Source organism: Phyllostomus discolor, chromosome 1, assembly GCF_004126475.2.
Source record: "Phyllostomus discolor isolate MPI-MPIP mPhyDis1 chromosome 1, mPhyDis1.pri.v3, whole genome shotgun sequence".
NCBI lineage: Eukaryota > Metazoa > Chordata > Mammalia > Chiroptera > Phyllostomidae > Phyllostomus > Phyllostomus discolor.
The window spans coordinates 41,426,158-41,444,417 of record NC_040903.2 but is presented as its reverse complement, the minus strand read 5'-3'; the positions used below and the strand labels follow the sequence as shown (position 1 = coordinate 41,444,417).

Here is an 18,260-nt window from a genome sequence, read left to right as displayed (position 1 = left end):
GACTGGATCTTTTTTATGTTGTTCAGGTCCTAAGTTTCTTAGGGATCCTCATAACTGGTATTTTGAACTCTACATCTGCTAGATTGCTTATCTCTGTTTTGTGTAGCTCTTTTTCTGGAGTTTTGATCTGTTCCTTCATCTGAACCACGTTTCTTTGTATCCTTATTTTGGCAGCCTCCCTGTGTTTGTTTCTCTGTATTAGGTGGACTGCTTTGACTCCACTGTCTTGGTAGTGTAGCCTAATGTAGTAGCCTTGATTGCTGTTGGCAGGTCAATGGGAGGGATTTACCTGGGCCAGTCAGCTGCAAGGACTGACTGTGACCACTTACTGCCAACCTTTGCCCTCTGTGGAGGATCATTTGTGCAGGATCAGGGTGGTGGTGCGCCGATGTAATCTGTAGTTGTCCATTAGGTGCACTGGTCCTGGGGTTTCCCTGGTGATGCAGGCCAAGATCAGCTCTCATCTGTGTTTTGCTGGGAGCTACCCTGCCTGAGTTACAAAGCAATCTGAGATGGTTGTTATTTGTGTTGGGCTTGGAGGCCCCAGGCAAAGCTGAACTGTGAATGTAGGCTGGCTACTGCTAGTGCCAGGCCTGGGGTTCACTGAGGCCAGCTGTTGCTTGTTTGAGACAATTTAGGAAGTTGTGAAGCATGAGCCAAAACCATCATTCATATGGAAAAACAGCTTGGGTGGGCCTATAAGTTGGGTCGGGTAGAGCCTCTGGGTATCTCGAAGGCAGGTCAAACAGTGTTAGCCAGGTTGATGGAACTTTCTGGCTTGTGGGAGGATGGTTTAGAAAGGGGACAATGTCCTCTCTTTTCCTTAATGCCAGACACTTCAGTTTCTCCCTGTATACCACTGGTGCCTTTCAAGCTGCTACCTTAGTGCTGGAGCTCAGAGGGAGTGAGTATAAATCTGTGCGTGGGTTCTTTAAGAGGAACTGCTTGGAGCTTTACCAGTTTCTTCCACTGACTCAATCCCCACTGGTTTTTGCAGCCAGAAGTTGTGGGGATCTATCTTCTTAGCACTGGAGCCCTGGGCCGAGGCATCTGGTATAGGGCTGGGACTCTGCTCCTGAGATATCTTTCCTGAATTTTTATCCATCACAAGTGGTTGAGGGACCAGCCCATTCTACGTCTACGCCCCTCCTACCAGTCTGGATGGATGTGGTTTCTTTAATTCCATAGTTGTCAGACTTTTCCATTCACCTTGATTTGTGATGGCTCTGAGTGATTGTTCTATATTTTAGTTGTAATTCTGATGTGGTTGTGCAAAGAGGTGAGCCATGTCTGCCTATGCTGCCATTTTGACTGGAAGTTGAAGTTTTATCCAAATAAGTCTTTAATGATAGCCTTTTCCCCTCAGATTCTTTTCTCCTCAATCATTGTTTATACTGACTTTTTTTCTTTTTAAGTTGTTTCATGAACATCGGCAATATTTTCTGTCATCACAAGCACCTTTCATTTGTTAGAACAGTTTCTGAGGATACTTTGACAAGAATAAGGGAAGGGAAAAATAGAAGGGAAATAGAAAAAAAGGAGTTGGAAAAGAAAGATGAGGGTAGAGAAATCACGTGCAGGAAAATGAGGTTCATCAATGAGGATTCTTGCAATTGTACAGATAATTTCTTAAACTACAAATCAGTGCAAACCATGTTGATAGTTCTGTTATCTTTGCTTAGTGTTTCATAAATTAACCCTTTATTATTGTCTACTTCCACTCCCTGAAAGATCTTTACTGCCAAATTTTTCCACTGTATGTGGTGACTCTTCCAGTATCTCCCATTGTCATCACTTTCAGAGTACTGGTTGATACTATTATCATGCACAATATCGGTAAAGTAGATTCTCTCCTTTTTCATAAACTTTTTGTGAGTTGTTCAGTATCAGGCTAGTATTTTTCTTTTACTACTTTTATGAGTTGAGTCATAGTCTTTATCTAAAATTCAAAGAACTGTCAAATTCTATAACTTATAAAAATAGAATCAGAGTGATGTTGCATAAGGGACCTTGACATAATTTGGCTCATTTTCTCCTCCATTTCTCTACTCCCTAATTAAGTTTAACAGGGAGAATGACTGAATCTCTTAGAATAGTGCTTTCAAACCTGGATGTGCATTTGAATTCCCCTGTAGATCTTATTAAAATATTGATTAATAAACTGATTTAGTAGGTCTGGGATGGACCCAAAGTTCTGTATTTCTAAATAATGTCTCCCAGGTGATTCTGGTATAGATGGTTTGTAACCATACCTTGAATATCAAAAATTTAGATGAGTATCTTAGAAAGCTCATGCTGTATAACACTACTGCCAATTTCATTGCCCAGTGAAATGTTTGCCTAGTGAAACACTGGCTTCAGTCTGAATTCATTATTTAATGGCTTATTTATTGAGACACTATGTGCCAAACACACTGTTATATGCTGTACATAATAAGGATGGCTAAGACACAGTTTTCATTCTAGCCTAACTGAATACTAGCTAATTTCTGATACTGTAATATTCTGGTTCACCTTCCTATTTCCTAGTTTGATTAGTCCTATCTTCTGTCTTTATTGATTACTTTTCATCATTTCACTTATGAATTTTTGTGACTTTCCATATTCCCCAAGTTTAGTAGTTTGGTTTTTTGCACTTTCTTTACATTCAATCCTTGAGAAGAATGTCCCTTTGTATTAGATATCATCTCTGTTTATTTCTCCAAATTTTCCTTTTTAGTGGTAGGAAATCACACTGGTCTTCTATTTTTTAGATTTCAACTCCTATTATTTTTTTAATTTTGCCCATTTTTTATTTTTAATAGTTTATTTTTATTATATTTTTCCATTACCATATATCCCCTTTATTTTTTATTTTTTATCATTTTTATTATTGTTCGAATACAGTTTGTCTCCATTTTCCTGCCACCATTTTCCCCTACCCTACTCACTCCCACCCTCAATCCTACCCACCTTTGGCTTTGTCCGTGGGTCCTTTATACATGTTTCTTAACAACCCTTTCCCTTCTTTCCCTCATTATCTCCCTCTGCTCCCCTCTAGTTACTGTCAAATTTGTTCTTTATTTCAATGTCTCTGGTTATATTTTGCTTGCTTGTTTGTTTTGTTGATTAGTTTCCACTTATAGGTGAGATCATATGGTATTTCTTTTTCAATGCCTGGCTTACTTCACTTAGCATAATGCTCTCCAGTTCTTTTCTTTTTATTCTATATCATGTAATAACTACTTATGTGGTTATATGCAATGCCTGCTCTATTGATCTTATATACCTTTATGAAGTTCACTTACTCTATGTGTTTTATTACTTGATAAGATTTTAATTCCTTCTGTGGGCTCTATAGTAATCTTTGTCTGATTTGCTTAATAAATGCTGGTTTTGTAATTAATTTGATGGTCAAGAAAACTATCCATTTTGTCAACTAACATCTAATGTTTTAAACCTACTTCTGAAAAAACTGAAATTCTCTATTTTTAAATGCATTTTGGTGGTTTGCCTATATCAGGGGCAATATTTATATTAAATTAGCCTGTATTTCTCTGATTTCCCCGTCTTCTTGGTTGTCACAAAAATAAAGCTAGAATTATTTGTTCCTTCTGTTAGATTTTTTTTACTCAGTTGCCTTTGTAGTAAAATGAAATTACTATTGATGTCAAATGTTTTCATTTATCTCTATAGCTTGCCATATTATTTCTTTTCATTCTATTTTGTCTTTTTAAACTCTGTTCATAGTCCTTCTTTAGTATATGAAAGATATATTTATTGAAAATTCATTTTAAATCTTCTCTTTCAAAAAATTAATTGATAGAAATCATGAATTATTTCAAAATGGAAAAGCAGTAGTTACTTTTTTTTAGGTAGGACATTGGTAAGCAGTGGGAAGGAACCATATCTTGTATTTTTCCTTTTCTGAATATACTTATTTTTTTGTTTCAGGAGTATATGTTAGTTATCAAGCAGTGTGAAAAGTTTGCATTTAACTGACAGAAAGTTAGAGATCCTATGGCAAAATGAAAAGAAGGCCACAGGATAAATTTGAGAAGTTTCTAAAATTGAAAATTTTTAAACAAAAAAAAAATCTGTTCTGTTCTGAAAACAGTTTGGTTCAATAGATTATTAATTGTTTTTATGGTTTTCTTTAATTTAGAAAGTAAGAAAAGTCACGCAAATGTTTCTCATACAGCAAATCGGAGAAAAAATAGGGAATGTGAAAAGAAGGATTTTTCAAGTGGGTCAAAGAAGAACAATCTTATACCTGAAGAAGTGACTTCGACTGTCACAAGAAGTAATAGAATTTCCAGGCGTCCATCTAGTTGGTGGATGGTAAAATCAGAGCAGAGTAAGTATTTTTTATTTAAATTATGTTCATAGGGAGCTCCCCAAAATTATTCTCTATGAGGTTTTTTTTTTTTAAGATTTTATTTATTTTTTAGAGAGGGAAGGGAGGGAGAAAGAGAGAGAGAGAGAGAGAAACAGTGTGTGGTTGCTGGGGGCTGTGGCCTGCAACCCAGGCATGTGCCCTGACTGAGAATTGAACCTGCAACACTTTGGTTCTCAGCCCGCACTCAATCCACTGAGCTACGCCAGCCAGGGCCTGTATGAGATTTTATGTTGAGTTGTATATACTCTGATTCTCCAGAGAAAATATTTTTTTAAAGATTTTATTTATTTATTTTTAGAGAGAGGGGAAGTGAGGGAGAAAGAGAGGAAGAAAAATGTTGATGTGAGAGAGAAATATTGATTGGTTGGTTCTCAAATGAGTCCTGTCTGGGGACTGAACCAGCAACTCAGGCATGTACTCTGACTGGGAATTGAACCAGAAACCTTTTGCTTTGTGGGAGGATGGCCAATCAACTAAGCTACACTGGTCAGGGTCAGAGAAAATCTATTGACAAAGTTCATTAATGGAAATATTAAATCAGTTAATCATAAAGATATTCATTGAAGCTTTATTTTACATGTATAGTATTCTAGATACAGGGTACAGCTATGGACAAACAAAGCAAAAAGCAAAAAAATTCTTGCTTTCTGTGGTCTTACATTCTAGTATTGGGAAAATCAATAATATAGATAGTAATTCATCCACTGATAGGGTAATCAAGAGAAATAAAGCAGATCAAGAATAGAGATGGGAAATAGATGGTCAGCATGGGGGTGGATAAGAGGATAGACCAGAATACTCTTTCCTAAATGGTAGTGATGAGAGTTCATTATAATCTTGCAGATCACATACTTGAAAAAAAGTGAAAGAGGGAACCATGAAAATAATTTAAGATGAAGCATTCCAGACCAAGGGAACAGTATTTGTATAGTTGCTGATGGGGCATGCTTGGCATGTTTGAACAATGTAAAGAAGGCCAAGAAGAATATGCCTTCTTGAGCAAAGAAGACTGAGCTAGGGGAGATGGAGTCAGTGGGGCAGACTATGATAAAGTTTAGATGAAGTGTATTGGAAGCTACTGGGAGATTTTAAGCAGTAAAGTGAAGTGACTGACTCCTCTTTTAAAATTATTATTATTATTGCTATGTAGAGAAGAAACTAGGACTGTGCAAAAGTAGAAGCGTGGACATTAGATTGTAGGAAGGAAGAAATGAAAAGTGGTTGGATTTGTATCTTTTGAAAGTAACTTATAGGAAATATGAAGGATTAGAGTTAGAAGGAAGAATCTACAATGATTCAGTTTTGTTTTTTGTTGTTATTTTGTTGTTGTTGTTGTTTTTGTCCTGAACTAGTAGAAGAATGGAGCTCTATTATATATGGAGATGAGGAAAGGTGTGAGAGAAGCAGATTTGGGAAGGATATAAAAATTTCAGGTTGTAATATATTAATTATATATCAAAGTAGATATATTGAGGAGATAGCCTGCTAAATGAGTCTAAGTTAAGGGGAAGGATCTAGATGACATATAATTAGGAAGTTATTAATATATAGATGATACTTACAACTTTGAGGTTGCTTGAAATCACCTGATAATATATTATATCTAGCAAAGAAAGAAAGCCAAGGATTAAGTACTGGGAGATTTCAGTGTTAGGAGTCAGGAAGGGGAAGGAAGATCTATCAAATGAGACTGAAAAGAGGCAATTAGTGAGATTAAAGGAAAAGGAGAATTTAGGGTTATGGAAGTGAAGTAATGGAATCATTAAAAGTTTGAGTGATGGACTGTTTTAAATACTGCTCATAGTTTGCATTAGATGAAAGTTAAGAATCGACAGAGTGGTTTTGGCAACATGGAGGTTGTTGGTCACCTTGATTAAATGGGTTTTTGTGGAATGATGAGATCAAAAACCTGATTGGCGTGGGATTCAAGAGAGAGTAGGAGGTTACGGAAGGAGAGACAATTAGATAAAGGGTAATAAACAGTAGCTGTGGAGTCAAGGGAAGTTTCTTTTATATATATATATATATGAGTGATAACCAGCTTATCTACTTATTTATAATGATCTTGTAGAAAAGTAGAGGATAAACACAGCATCACAGTCTTCAAGTAGGCAAGGTAGAGATGTGATCTAGTGCACACTCAAGGTTATTCTTAGACAGGAACAAGGACACTATATCACGTAAAAGAGGATAGGCAGAGTATATGGGGACAAATGAAAGTAGGTTGGTAGAGTTGATGGTGGGAAGATGTACTCTTCTGACCTTATTTGTTTTCTCAGTGAAATGGAAGCAAGAACGTCAGGTAAAAGTGAAGTGGAAAAGGTAATAATGGAATTTTGAGGATTCCTTACAGGGAAAGGATACAAAGCAAAATCAGCAGAGGAGTGCTTAGGCAAAGTCAGAAGGAAATCCAGTTTGAACTTCCAAGAATCCTCTCTCAGAGGATATACCCATGTACAGGAGACATTTCCTCCAGCAGTGAGTTATGACAGATGTGTGAAATGCTGTTAATTAGAGATTGGGAAGGGAATTAGAGATTGAGTACCCAAGATTTTCTGGGGGGTGGTCACCTAGGCACCCTTTGCCTAGCGAGTACTAGAATTCTAGGCTTCCTGAAGGAAAGCAAGTATTTTCATAAACCATATGTTTTGAACAAGCATTTTAGGGCCACTAAACAATACAAATCAATGAGGAAATGATGGGAACTCTTCTGAAATTCAAGTTCCAACATGTCAGCCAAGAGCTTACTTTGCAAGCAGGCCTTCCTAAGAATAAGATTCTTATGCCTGCTATGCCAGCTTTTTTCTGTACGTTATAAAACATTTTTTGTTTTGGAAAAAAAAACTTTATTTTAAAGAATGTGATCATATAAAGTTTGGTACATGACAAGGTAACATTTACATATGCAGAAACTTGATGGTGGGGCATTTAGATCAATAAGGGAGAAACTAGTATAAATATGGCATTACTTCTGTGAGGCCTTGTTGCTATGAAATTTTAAATCATCAGGGCCCTTGATTAATGGCAGCAAAAAATATTCTGCTGCAGCCTTCCTTGGATTTTGAAGTTATCTGAGTTCAAATTATGATTCTTCCACTTTGTGTAGATTACTTGTTCAGTTTCTCACTCACTCTGAAACCTATGATTGACAGTACTTATACCTCATTAAGTTGTTATAAGGATTAAATGGCATATAATTAGTATTAAAATGTTAACTACCACTGTTACTGCTTTGGAGAATTCACCTTTCTGCTACAGGTTGCCTGAAACTGTACTATGATAAACCTGAGTGTGTGCATATGTGGGTAGATAAAAATCTTACAGAGCTTGTGTAAGTGCTCTAGAACTCTGAAACTTACCAACAAAGACTTACATAACTGTCCTGAAACAGATGTTGGGTTTCTGATCAAGCAGGGATCAAAAGAGTAGAGGAATAGATCATATAGTTTAAACTTCTTTATCTGATTGAAGAGGAAACTAAGTCTTAAGCCCAGAAAAAGCAGTATGACTTACCCTTAAGGTCATAGACTTTTGTGCTAGAAGTGGAAAACAATAGAACCGAGGTGTCCTGACGCTTGGTCCTTTGATTATTTCACTAATCAAGCAACCAGGCTGCCTGTAGTGTACATGTGGCCTTGCTGCCTATCAAGAAACATTGAGTGCCCACTGTGAGGCAGGAATGGTGTTAGGCAGTGCGAGGACTAGGGTGAGGCAAGTGAGAAACTTAGAATGGGAAATTTAAGGAGGCACTTGGTTTCAGGGTAGAATGAATCGGAGCAGGTATTTGTGTGACTGAGAGTGGGCACCTTGTTCAATTTTCCACTTTAGTTAACAATTTTTTTCCTTACATTGATACTTCTAAGGTCTACTCTCTGGTAATCATTTCACAAATTGTTATGTTGTGCACCTTAAACAATGTTATATATAATTATAATTCAATAAAATTGGAGGAAAAATAATTTTTTCACTTTAGACTACTCTTATTTTTACCAGTCTTGACAGTAGTCTTAGGCATTGGGAATGTAAAGGTAGGTAAAAGACCAATCTTGGTTTCAAGGAATTGTCAGTCTGCTGGAGAGATAAGTACATTATCAGATTGTTGAGAAAGAATTTACCTAATTTAGGCTTGGAAATTAGGGAAAGCTTCCAGAAGGATAAACTAGGAGTCACTGAAGTGATTGGATGAGGTGAGGAAGAAGGATGGAATGTTTCAAACATGTACAGAGGTTGGAAGCTGAGAGCTTGACCTTTTAAAAATTATTTTATCAGAATTATCTGGAGAGATTGTTAAAACACAAATTATGGGCCCTACTCTGAGAATTTCTGATTTAGTACTTTAAGGGGAGGCCTAAGAATTTGCATTTCAAACAAATTCCCAGGTAGTGCTGATCCTGCTGGTTTAGGAACCACCCTTTAAAAACCATGCAAAAAAGTTCACCATTGCTGGCTTTTTGTTTGTTTGGAGGGGAGTGTTGAAAATTGTGGTTAATGAAATAAGTACTCTGGATGTAGAAAAAAGTTAGTATGGAAAATATTTGGACTTAATCCTTAAGCTATAGATAATCACTAAAAGATTTTAAGCAGGGTTGTAATATTCTAACTTGTGTTTTCCAAGGATGTCTTGAAGCATTGTGAGGAATGGACTAAAGAATAGTAAGGCTAGAGAAAGGGAGACTAGTTAAGAGGCTGTTTTAATAATCCAGGTAAGAAATGATAAGAGTCCCTGCTATTGACAGGCAGGAGAGCTTGAGTGAGGCTGATTTGAGAGGCTTTAAGAAAGAACTGAGAGTGTTTAGGGATTGATCGTGAATAGCGGCAGGAGTCTTGGGTGACTAGGATTTCTGATTTAGGGTAGATAGTTGTACTTTTCATTAATATAGGAACTAAAACCAGAAGGGGAGACTTGGGGAGAGAGGTAGGTAAAGATACCAGCATGTATATAGTAATTGAAGTTATGGGCACATAGGTCCCTCAAAGAAAGTACAGAGAGTGAGAAGATGAAACTGAAACCTTGGGGAATACCAGGATCTTAAGGGTGGCTAGACGAGTAGTGGGCAGAGCCAGAGAGGGTAGTTTTGGAAGCTTGTAATAAATTTTTTTTTAATATATTTTATTGATTATGCTATTACAGTTGTCCCATTTCCCCCTTCACTCCCCTCCACCCTGTACCCCTTCTCCCACCCACGTTCCCCCCTTTAGTCCATGTCCATGTGTCATACTTATGAGTTCTTTAGCTTCTACTTTTCCCGTACTATTCTTGCCCTCCCCCTATCTATTTTCAGCCTACATTCTATGCTACTTATTCTCTATACCTTTTCCCCCTCTCTCCTCCTCCCACTACCCTGTTGCTATCCCTCCATGTGATCTCCATTTCTGTGGTTCTGTTCCTGTTCTAGTTGTTTGCTTAGTTTCTTTTGGTTTTGCTTTAGGTGTGGTTGTTAATAATTGTGAGTTTGCTGTCCTTTTACTATACATGTCTTTTCTTTATCTTCTTTTCTTAGATAAGTCCCTTTAGCATTTCATAAAGTAAGGGCTTGGTGATGATGAACTCCTTTAATTTGACCTTATCTGAAAAGCACTTTATCTTCTCTTCCATTCTAAATGAGAGCTTTGCTGGATAGAGCAATCTGGGATGTAGGCCCTTGTCTTTCATGACTTGGAATATTTCTTTCCAGCCCCTTCTTGCCTGTAAGGTCTCTTTTGAAAAATCAGCTGACAGTCTGATGGGAACTCCTTTGTAGGTGACTGTCCCCTTATCTCTTGCTGCTTCTAGGATTCTCTCCTTCGTTTTTACCTTGGCTAAAGTAATTATGGTGTGCCTTGGTGTGTTTCTTTTTGGGTCCAACTTCTTTGGGGCTCTCTGCGCTCCTTGGATTTCTTGGAAGACTGTTCCCTTTGCCAGTTTGGGGAAGTTCTCCTTTATTATTTGTTCAAATAACTTTTCCACTTGTTGGTCTTCCCCTTCTGGTACCCCTATAATTCGGATGTTGGAACGTTTAAAGGTGTCCTCGATGGTCTTAAGCTTTTCTTCGATTTTTTGAATTCTTATTTCATCATGCTTTCCTGCTTGGTTGATTCTATCTTCCTTCTGGTCCACTGTGTTGTTTTGAGACTCAGATTCCTTCCTTTCACTCTTGGCTCTCCTCCGTGTATCTTCCTGCATCCCTTTTATGGTAATCTGCATTTTTTCATGTAATTTGCATCCAAAATCAACCAGTTCCGTGAGCTTCCTGATCACCAGTGTTTTGAACTATGCATCTGATAGATTGGCTATTTCTTGGTCACTCAAAAGGATGAGTCCTGGGGGACTGATCTGTTCTGCTGGAAACATGTCTTCTGTCTTTCCCTGTCTCTCCTATTATTTTATTTATTTATTTATTTTTTCTCCGGTCTGGTCTCTCTTGTTATGGTAGGGGGCGGAGCCTTAGGTGTTCACCAGGGCTGGGTGCCCCAGTCGCTAGATTGTGATGTTATATGTGGGGGCAGGGGCGGGAGCGGGGACAGGAGGGATCAATGGCGACCGTTCCGTACTCCTGGAGCCAGACACTTCCCTGGGCTTCTGGGCCGTGAGCTCTGCCCTGGTCCACAATCGCTGCCCCACTGATTCCCCCAGCCGCTGCTTGCGTACTCAGGGATCACTGCTGCACCACTGCGCTCCTGGCCCCGGATTGCTGTCGCGCCGATTTTGTGCCAAATTTCCCCCGACCTACGCGCCCCTGCGACCCGCGCCAGCCCCGAGCCCGCTCGGCTAGTCGTCCCCTACCAGTCTGGATGTACGGGTCTACTTCAACTTCTCGGCTGTCCGACTTCCATTTAGATAAATCCTCTGACAGTTCTGATATTATGACTGCAAATCATTGTTGTAAATTATTGTTGTTCTGTTCTTGGTTGTGCGAGGAGGTACGGTGCGTCCACCTATTCCTCCATCTTGCTGGAAGTCCGCTTGTAATAAATTTAAAGAGTTTTTTGCGTGAATCAAAAAATGGAAGAATTGCCTGGTTTATGAATTTAATTTGAAAACAAATTTCTGTGAGATTGGGGTGTGTGTGTGTGTTTATATGTAAATATAAGTAATATTAGTACTTCAGTAAGCCACATCATCTGGATAAATGTTATGCTAACTTTAAGTTATCATTGATTTTTTCAGGCCTTGTTTATAGCAATTCTTCAGTAAGAAATGAATTGTCAATGTATAACAACGGTCAGCAAAAACCTGCTGAAAAAACAAATGAATCATCTAAGAATATTGGGAAAAAACCTGTTCCATTTAAAGGGCAAAAGAGAGCTAATTCAGGACACTCAAGAGCACAGAAGATTTTAAATGCAAAAGTTTCTAGAGGAATTATTGACCATGATGAAACTTCTGGTTCTTCCCAGAATGAGTTTTTGGAATGCGATGAGGCAGACGTGGATAAGAAGAAACATCTTGATCATCCTGGGTAATGTTTGTTATGTTTACAGTATAATTATTTTTGCTGTTTTGTCTATAGTTGATCATTTATAGAGAGGCATTTTATCTGCCCATCTGAGAAGCACTTTATCTGCCCTTCCATTCTAAATGATAGCTTTGCTGGAGAGAGTAATCTTGAATGTAGGTCCTTGCCTTTCATGACTTTGAGTACTTCTTTCCAGCTCCTTCTTGCCTTCAAGGTCTCTTGAGAAATCAGCTGACAGTGTTATGGGAACTCCTTTGTAGGTAACTCTCTCCTTTTCCCTTGCCACTTTCAGGATTCTCTGTATCTTTAATCTTGGGTAACAATGATGATATGCCTTGGTGTGTTCCTCTTTGGGTCCAACTTCTTTGGGACTCTCTGGGCTTCCTGGAAATCTATTTCCTTTACCAGATTGGGGAGGTTTTCCATTATTTTTTTTAAATAAGTTTTCAATTTCTTGTTCTTGTTCTTCCCTTTCTGACACCCCTATAATTTGGATGTTGGAGAGCTTAAAGTTGTCCCAGAGGTTCCTAAGCCTGTCCTTGTTTTTTTTGAATTCTTGTTTCTACATTCTGTTCTAATTGGATGTTTATTTCTTCCTCAAATCGTTGATTTGAGTCCCAAATTCCTTCCCTTTACAGTTGGTTCCCTGTGTATTTTGCTTTATTTAATTTTGTGTAGCCTTCATTTCTTCCTTCATTTTGTGACAGCTCAGTAAATTCTGTGAGCATCCTGATTACCAGTGTTTTTAACTCTGCATCAGTTAGGTTGTCTATCTCCTCATTGCTTAGCTCTTTTTCCGGAGTTTTGATCTGTTCTTTCAGTAGGGCCACATTTCTTTTTCTCAGTGCACCTGTTATGTTGTAAAGTGGTGGAGCCTTAGTTATTTTCTGAGGTGGGGCAACCTTCTTTGCTGCATTGTGGCGCTATCTATGGGGGAGGGGTCTGAGAAGGAACAATAGTGCTCTCTTGCTCCACTCCCACTGTCCAACGGACTCTCCTGTGACACTAGGAGTTTCTCCCACCATTGCAACCCCCACAGTATTTTACAGCTAGAGGTTTTGAGTCATTAGTTTCCTGTTCAGCCAGGCCTGCCTCATCTATGGAGTCCACTGCCTTGCTGCATGTCTTCTCCACTAGGCTGTCCATCTTTGTCCCTCCAGCTGGCCTGGAAGCATGTTTCTTGAACTCCTTGGTTGTTGGAGTTCCATACAGTTTGATTTTTTGGTGCTTCTTGTTGTTCATTGTTTTTAAATTGGTTGTTATCCTTCTTTAGTTGTGCAAGGAAGTGAAGTACTTTTACCTACGCTTCCGTCTTGGCCAGAACTCCTGAAAATTTGATTTTCACAATTAGGAATACATCATAATGCTTCTCCTCCTAAGATGATAATAGTTAACATATTTTGAGTGCTCGTATCATATGCTAAGGACTTGTTAGGTGCTTTTAATGAATTCTTATTTAAAAAAATACCTGTGTTTATTTCTGGAAGAAATATTATATGAAAAAATGTAAATAATTACAAACTTGTCATTTTTATAGAGTTACAGGAAGCTCAAAAGATGAGGATGGTATTATGACTGCACAAAATGTTCATCTAAAGTCTCAGAGCAATGGTCATCCTTGCAAGACACCAGTAGAGTCTGACCCTGATTCTAGAGAGCCTGAGACTTTAGTTTTGGAAGGAAGGTATGCATGTGTTCTAAGGATCATAGGATTTATTCACTATGTTAGTTACTCATTGCTATGTAACAAATTACCTCAAAGCTTAATAATGGCTTGCAAACATTTATTGTTTCATAGTTTCTGTGGGTCAGAAACCTGGGAGAAGCTTAGCTGGCTAGTTCTGACTCAGGGATTATCTTGAGGTGTTACTTTCAAGATATCTGTGTCCTCTGAAGACTTGATTGGAAATGGTGGATTTACTTACAAGTGATACCCTTACCTGGCTATTAGGTGAAGGCCCCAGTTTCTTGTAATTTGGTCCTCTCTGTATAGCTGTTCAATATGGCAGCGTCTTCCTCACAAAGCAAGTGCTCTAAAAGAAAGTGTGACTGCAGTGGAGGTCATAGTCCCTTTTAATGTCTCCAAAGTTGTACACTGTCATCTCCACTTTATTCTATTTGAAACAAAGCACTAAGCCTAGACCACATTCAAGAAGAGGGCAATTAGGCCCTTCCTCTTGAAAATGGGATTATCTAAGAATTTGTGGATATACAGGGTGGGACAAAAGTAGCTTTATAGTTGTTTGTATGGAAAATAATTAATACATAACAAAAATAAACTATATTTGCATACTCACAACTATAAACTTACTTTGCTCTGTATTTTTAAAGCAAGCACACTCAATGAGCAAACCAGATTAACCTACTCTTACAATATTTGAAGTCCTATACCCCTTTTATAAATGAAGGAATGGTAAATTATAGCAGGTTCTCAGACTTAAAGAATGGCTAAGATTTCTTTATTATATGGTGGATCATGTCTACTAGGCCTTTAATATGTTTATAATAGGAAGAAAGGGACCTAGGCTGAGATAAGCTAAATAATCTCTGAACAATTTCTGGACTATATGTTAAATTCCACTTTTTGGTGGTAGTTTCTTTTTTTTTAAGCTGATTTATATATAATTTTATTTCTTATAATTTGATTTTTATTGAACAGTGTTATTTGATATGACTTAAATTTGTAACTCTGACCCATGAGTTAGTTTAAAATGCTATAAAATTCAGTATCATGTTCGACAGTCAATTACAGAATTAAATTGTAGATTCTTTGTTTTATGCAGCCAGTAAGTATATTCTTGATGATCTGTAGCATCGCTGTTGGTTTTATAAATAAGAAACCATTGGCAGTTTTAGGGGGAAATGACCTTTAGGGTATTGAGTGGGCCAAAACATCCATTTTGGTTTTTTTGTAAATTAAAAGACACATTTTTCATTTTCACCAATAACGTTACTGATTTGGATATTTTGAGTATGTCGGCTGTCTCCCATGTGGTATAATGTTGACCGTTCTCAATTGATGTCTTGATTTGATCACTATCAACTTCAACTGGTCTACACGACTGTGGAGCGAGCATCATCTAGCGAGAAATCTCCAGCACGAAACTTTGTAAACCACTTTTAACACATTCTTTCGGTCACAGCCCTTTCTCCATATACTGCACAAGTCCTTTTTTGTGTTTTAGTTGCATTTTTACCTTTATTGAAATAATAAAGCATAGTGTACTGAAAATATTGTGTATATTCTTCTATCTTCAATATTAAAATGGCTACACAAAAATTCGCCAATTTTGATGTTTTTTTTTTAAATGCACGCTGATATGACAGCTATCACAATACATGTACAAAATTGTTTCAGATGAGTCAAAGACAATTAAACACTAATAGAGCCATGTTATGGGAAAAAAGCAAACGAACTTTCTGGCCAACCCAATAGATAATTAGATATATGTATTATAAAAGCACCAATTTTATGGTTTTCTTTTTTCTTTTTTTTTTTCTTAAGTGGGCCTTCCAGGCGCAAGAATTACTTAATGTCTGGAAAGAATAATTCAGCTATAGGTGATGAGGAAGTTCAGGAAAGTTCAGGTAAGTTATTGTATATTTTTTACTGTCTTTATTTTTACAGGATCATGCATATGGAATTAGGTGGGCTATGTTTTATTTAAATTAACACCAATGGCAAATGTGTATTGAATACTTACTCTTTAAGAGCCTTACTATATGTTTAGAGATTTGTGAGACCTTATATCTAGGTGAGAGAAGGAAGGAAACAAGACAGAGAATGAGACTTTCTTTGAAGTATGATATAATGAAGTAATTGGTACTTAGATATCTACTCCAGTATTTAAAAATGTTAAGTTGATAATGGTATATAAATGAAGCAAAATTAGTCATGTATTGGTGATGGGTATATCAGATTCTTTATACTATTTTCTCTATTTTGAATAGGTATAGCTCACATTTATCAATGTTTAATATTAGAAGTGTTTTGGATGTTAATTTAGAAGTTTGGGAATTTGACTTTTCTGATCAGAAATATGCCATAGGAATTTAACTCTTATTTATATTAATTGGCTTGTGGTAAAATTTGTTTCTTTATATGTTATTTCACTTAAAGTCACAGTTTCTAAGGCCTTGCTGATGACATTAAGTTAGGACTTACTGTGTTCCTTCAGTGACTCCATGTATATTCCACCAGCAGCTCTTTCAGTGTTTCTTTTTCTCTCCAGTTCAGGATCTAGTTTAGGATCGTGCATTGTATTTCTCTCTCCTGTCCCTTCAATTTCCTTCAATAAGGAATAGTTTCTTAAGTTTTTTCTAACTTTCCTGACCTTTACATTGTTTGAGAAAGTACAGGCTTTTCATTCTTTAGCATGACCTTCAACCTGGGTCTATCTGGTATTTCCTCATGACGAGATGCTGTCCATGCATTCTGTAGAAATATCTGCAGAAGTGATGGTGTGTTTTTTGCACATCATGTTAGGAGGCTCATAGTGTTGACCCGTCTCCTACTGGTGATATTAGTCTTGGTCATCTGTTCAAGTTATTGCCATTTTTCTCTACCTAAAGACACAGTTTTTGTCTTTCATAATTGATAAGTGTTTTGTAGTGCAATGTCCTGATACTATTTTAATAACTTGTTCCTTTTCAAGCCTTCCCACCAATCTTGGTATCTGTTAAGACTCCTGCTTGAATTAGCCATTAATGATACCAAATTATTTTTGATTTCTATAATTCCTTTATTAATTAGTTATATCCCATAAAAATAGGTTTTTTAACTTCTTCCCCATTTATCTATTCATTATACAGTTACATTATTATGGACCACTACTGGGTTCCTATTTTATTCAGATAGGTTATAACCTTCATCATTTATTCTGATACTCAAATTATGCCATATTTGGCCAGTAGGTATCTTTTAAACTGGTTCTTATGTCCTTTTGTCCTGCTTCTATCATGTTTTGAATATTGTCTTATTTTTTTTGGCATACAATGTTTTAAGGACCCTGTCTTAACTCTGGAATAAGTTATTTCTCCTAAGGAACCAGCTTCTTTTTAGTAGAGGATGGCATGTAGAAGTCCATATCTGGGTGCTTGGTATGCTCATTGTTATTGGGATATCATTGCTTCCAGGCCCTTTTAGTGGACTGAGATACAAAATAGTTCCACACCCATATGTCTACATTGTATATACACAAGCATCTAAAGCTATTTCTATATTTATATTTAGAAATCATGATTTCATATCAGTACATCTGATCCCAGTCCACTTTTGTAAACCCTTTCTCAGGTAGTAAGAAACCTGGCTTTTATTATCCTCAGTATATTTACTTACTTGCTTTGTTTCTTCTTTGATTCCACCAACTGCCTCCAAAACCCACTGCTGTGGGAAAATTTTCAAGCAGAGGCTAGTCTTCTCCTTGTTCTAGAGGGGATTGCATGAGAAATTGAATTTTGGGGGGGGGTAACAGCTTTATTGAGATATACTTTTTATACTATATGGTTAACTGTTGAATTATGTACTCTCAAATTTAAAAAGAACATTATCATTACCCACCAAAAGAAATTTTATACTTTTTAGCAGGAACATTCCTGCCCCCCTCTTTCCCCCAGACATTCACTGATCTGTTTTTTTTTTTTTTTAAGAATTTATTTATTTATTTTTAGAGAGGGACGGGAGGGAGAAAGAGAGAGAGAGAGAGAAACATCAATGTGCTGGGGGCTGTGGCCTGCCACCCAGGCATGTGCCCTGACTGGGAATCAAACCTGCAACACTGGTTCGCAGCCCACGCTCAGTCCACTGAGCTACCCCAGCCAGGGCCTAATCTGTTTTTGATACCTATAAATTTGGCTATTCTGGACAGAGAAATTATTTTATGATCAATAAAGTCTCTTCCAAACCAGCAGTTTTATAAAGTATTTAATTCAGTAATTTTTAAGAATCTTTTGCTCTCATGGACTCATTTGAGAATATAATGAAAGCTATGATCTACTTTTCAGGAAATGCATATTACATGCAAAATTATATAAAAAATTTTAGCCAGTTCAAGGACATTAACTCTTCCATTTATATATTGCTGTATAACCCTCCAAAACTTGGTGGCTTAATACAACAGTTGTTTTTTATCTCTCATGGTTTGGTGGGTTGACTTGGCTTAGCTGGGCAGTTCTCACTTGGACTATACATATCATTGTAGTTAGATGCAAGCTTCTGGGGCTGGAGTAATTTGAAAACTCACTGGGCAGAAAGTCTAAGGTGACTTCTTCACTTACATATTTGGTACCCAACCTGGGTGGCTGGAACTGTTCGGGGCCATCCAAGCATCTCTTTTCCTCCACATGACTTTTCCATGTGGTTAGCATGGGTTTTCTCATAGCGTGTCAATCTCGGGGCAGTGAGTCTTCATCTGTCGTGGCTGTCTGCCCCCAGGGTAAAGGTCAAG

The 18,260-nt window shown here is 37.4% G+C and overlaps 1 protein-coding gene across 6 annotated transcripts in view; it reads left to right on the top strand.

Moving 5' to 3' along the window:
• The window catches only part of CENPC (centromere protein C), a 67,533-nt gene that overhangs the window by 26,938 nt on the left and 22,335 nt on the right, over positions 1-18,260 (top strand). For 2 of the 6 annotated variants that reach the window (XM_028506790.2, XM_036021225.1), the window contains exons 9-12: positions 4,145-4,336; positions 11,526-11,817; positions 13,352-13,498; positions 15,320-15,402. In XM_028506790.2, the coding sequence (XP_028362591.1) occupies positions 4,145-4,336; positions 11,526-11,817; positions 13,352-13,498; positions 15,320-15,402 (714 nt within the window). The remainder of the gene's footprint in view (positions 1-4,144; positions 4,337-11,525; positions 11,818-13,351; positions 13,499-15,319; positions 15,403-18,260) is intronic. The other 4 variants (XM_036021238.1, XM_036021227.1, XM_036021222.1 and 1 more) reach the window with 3 other exon arrangements.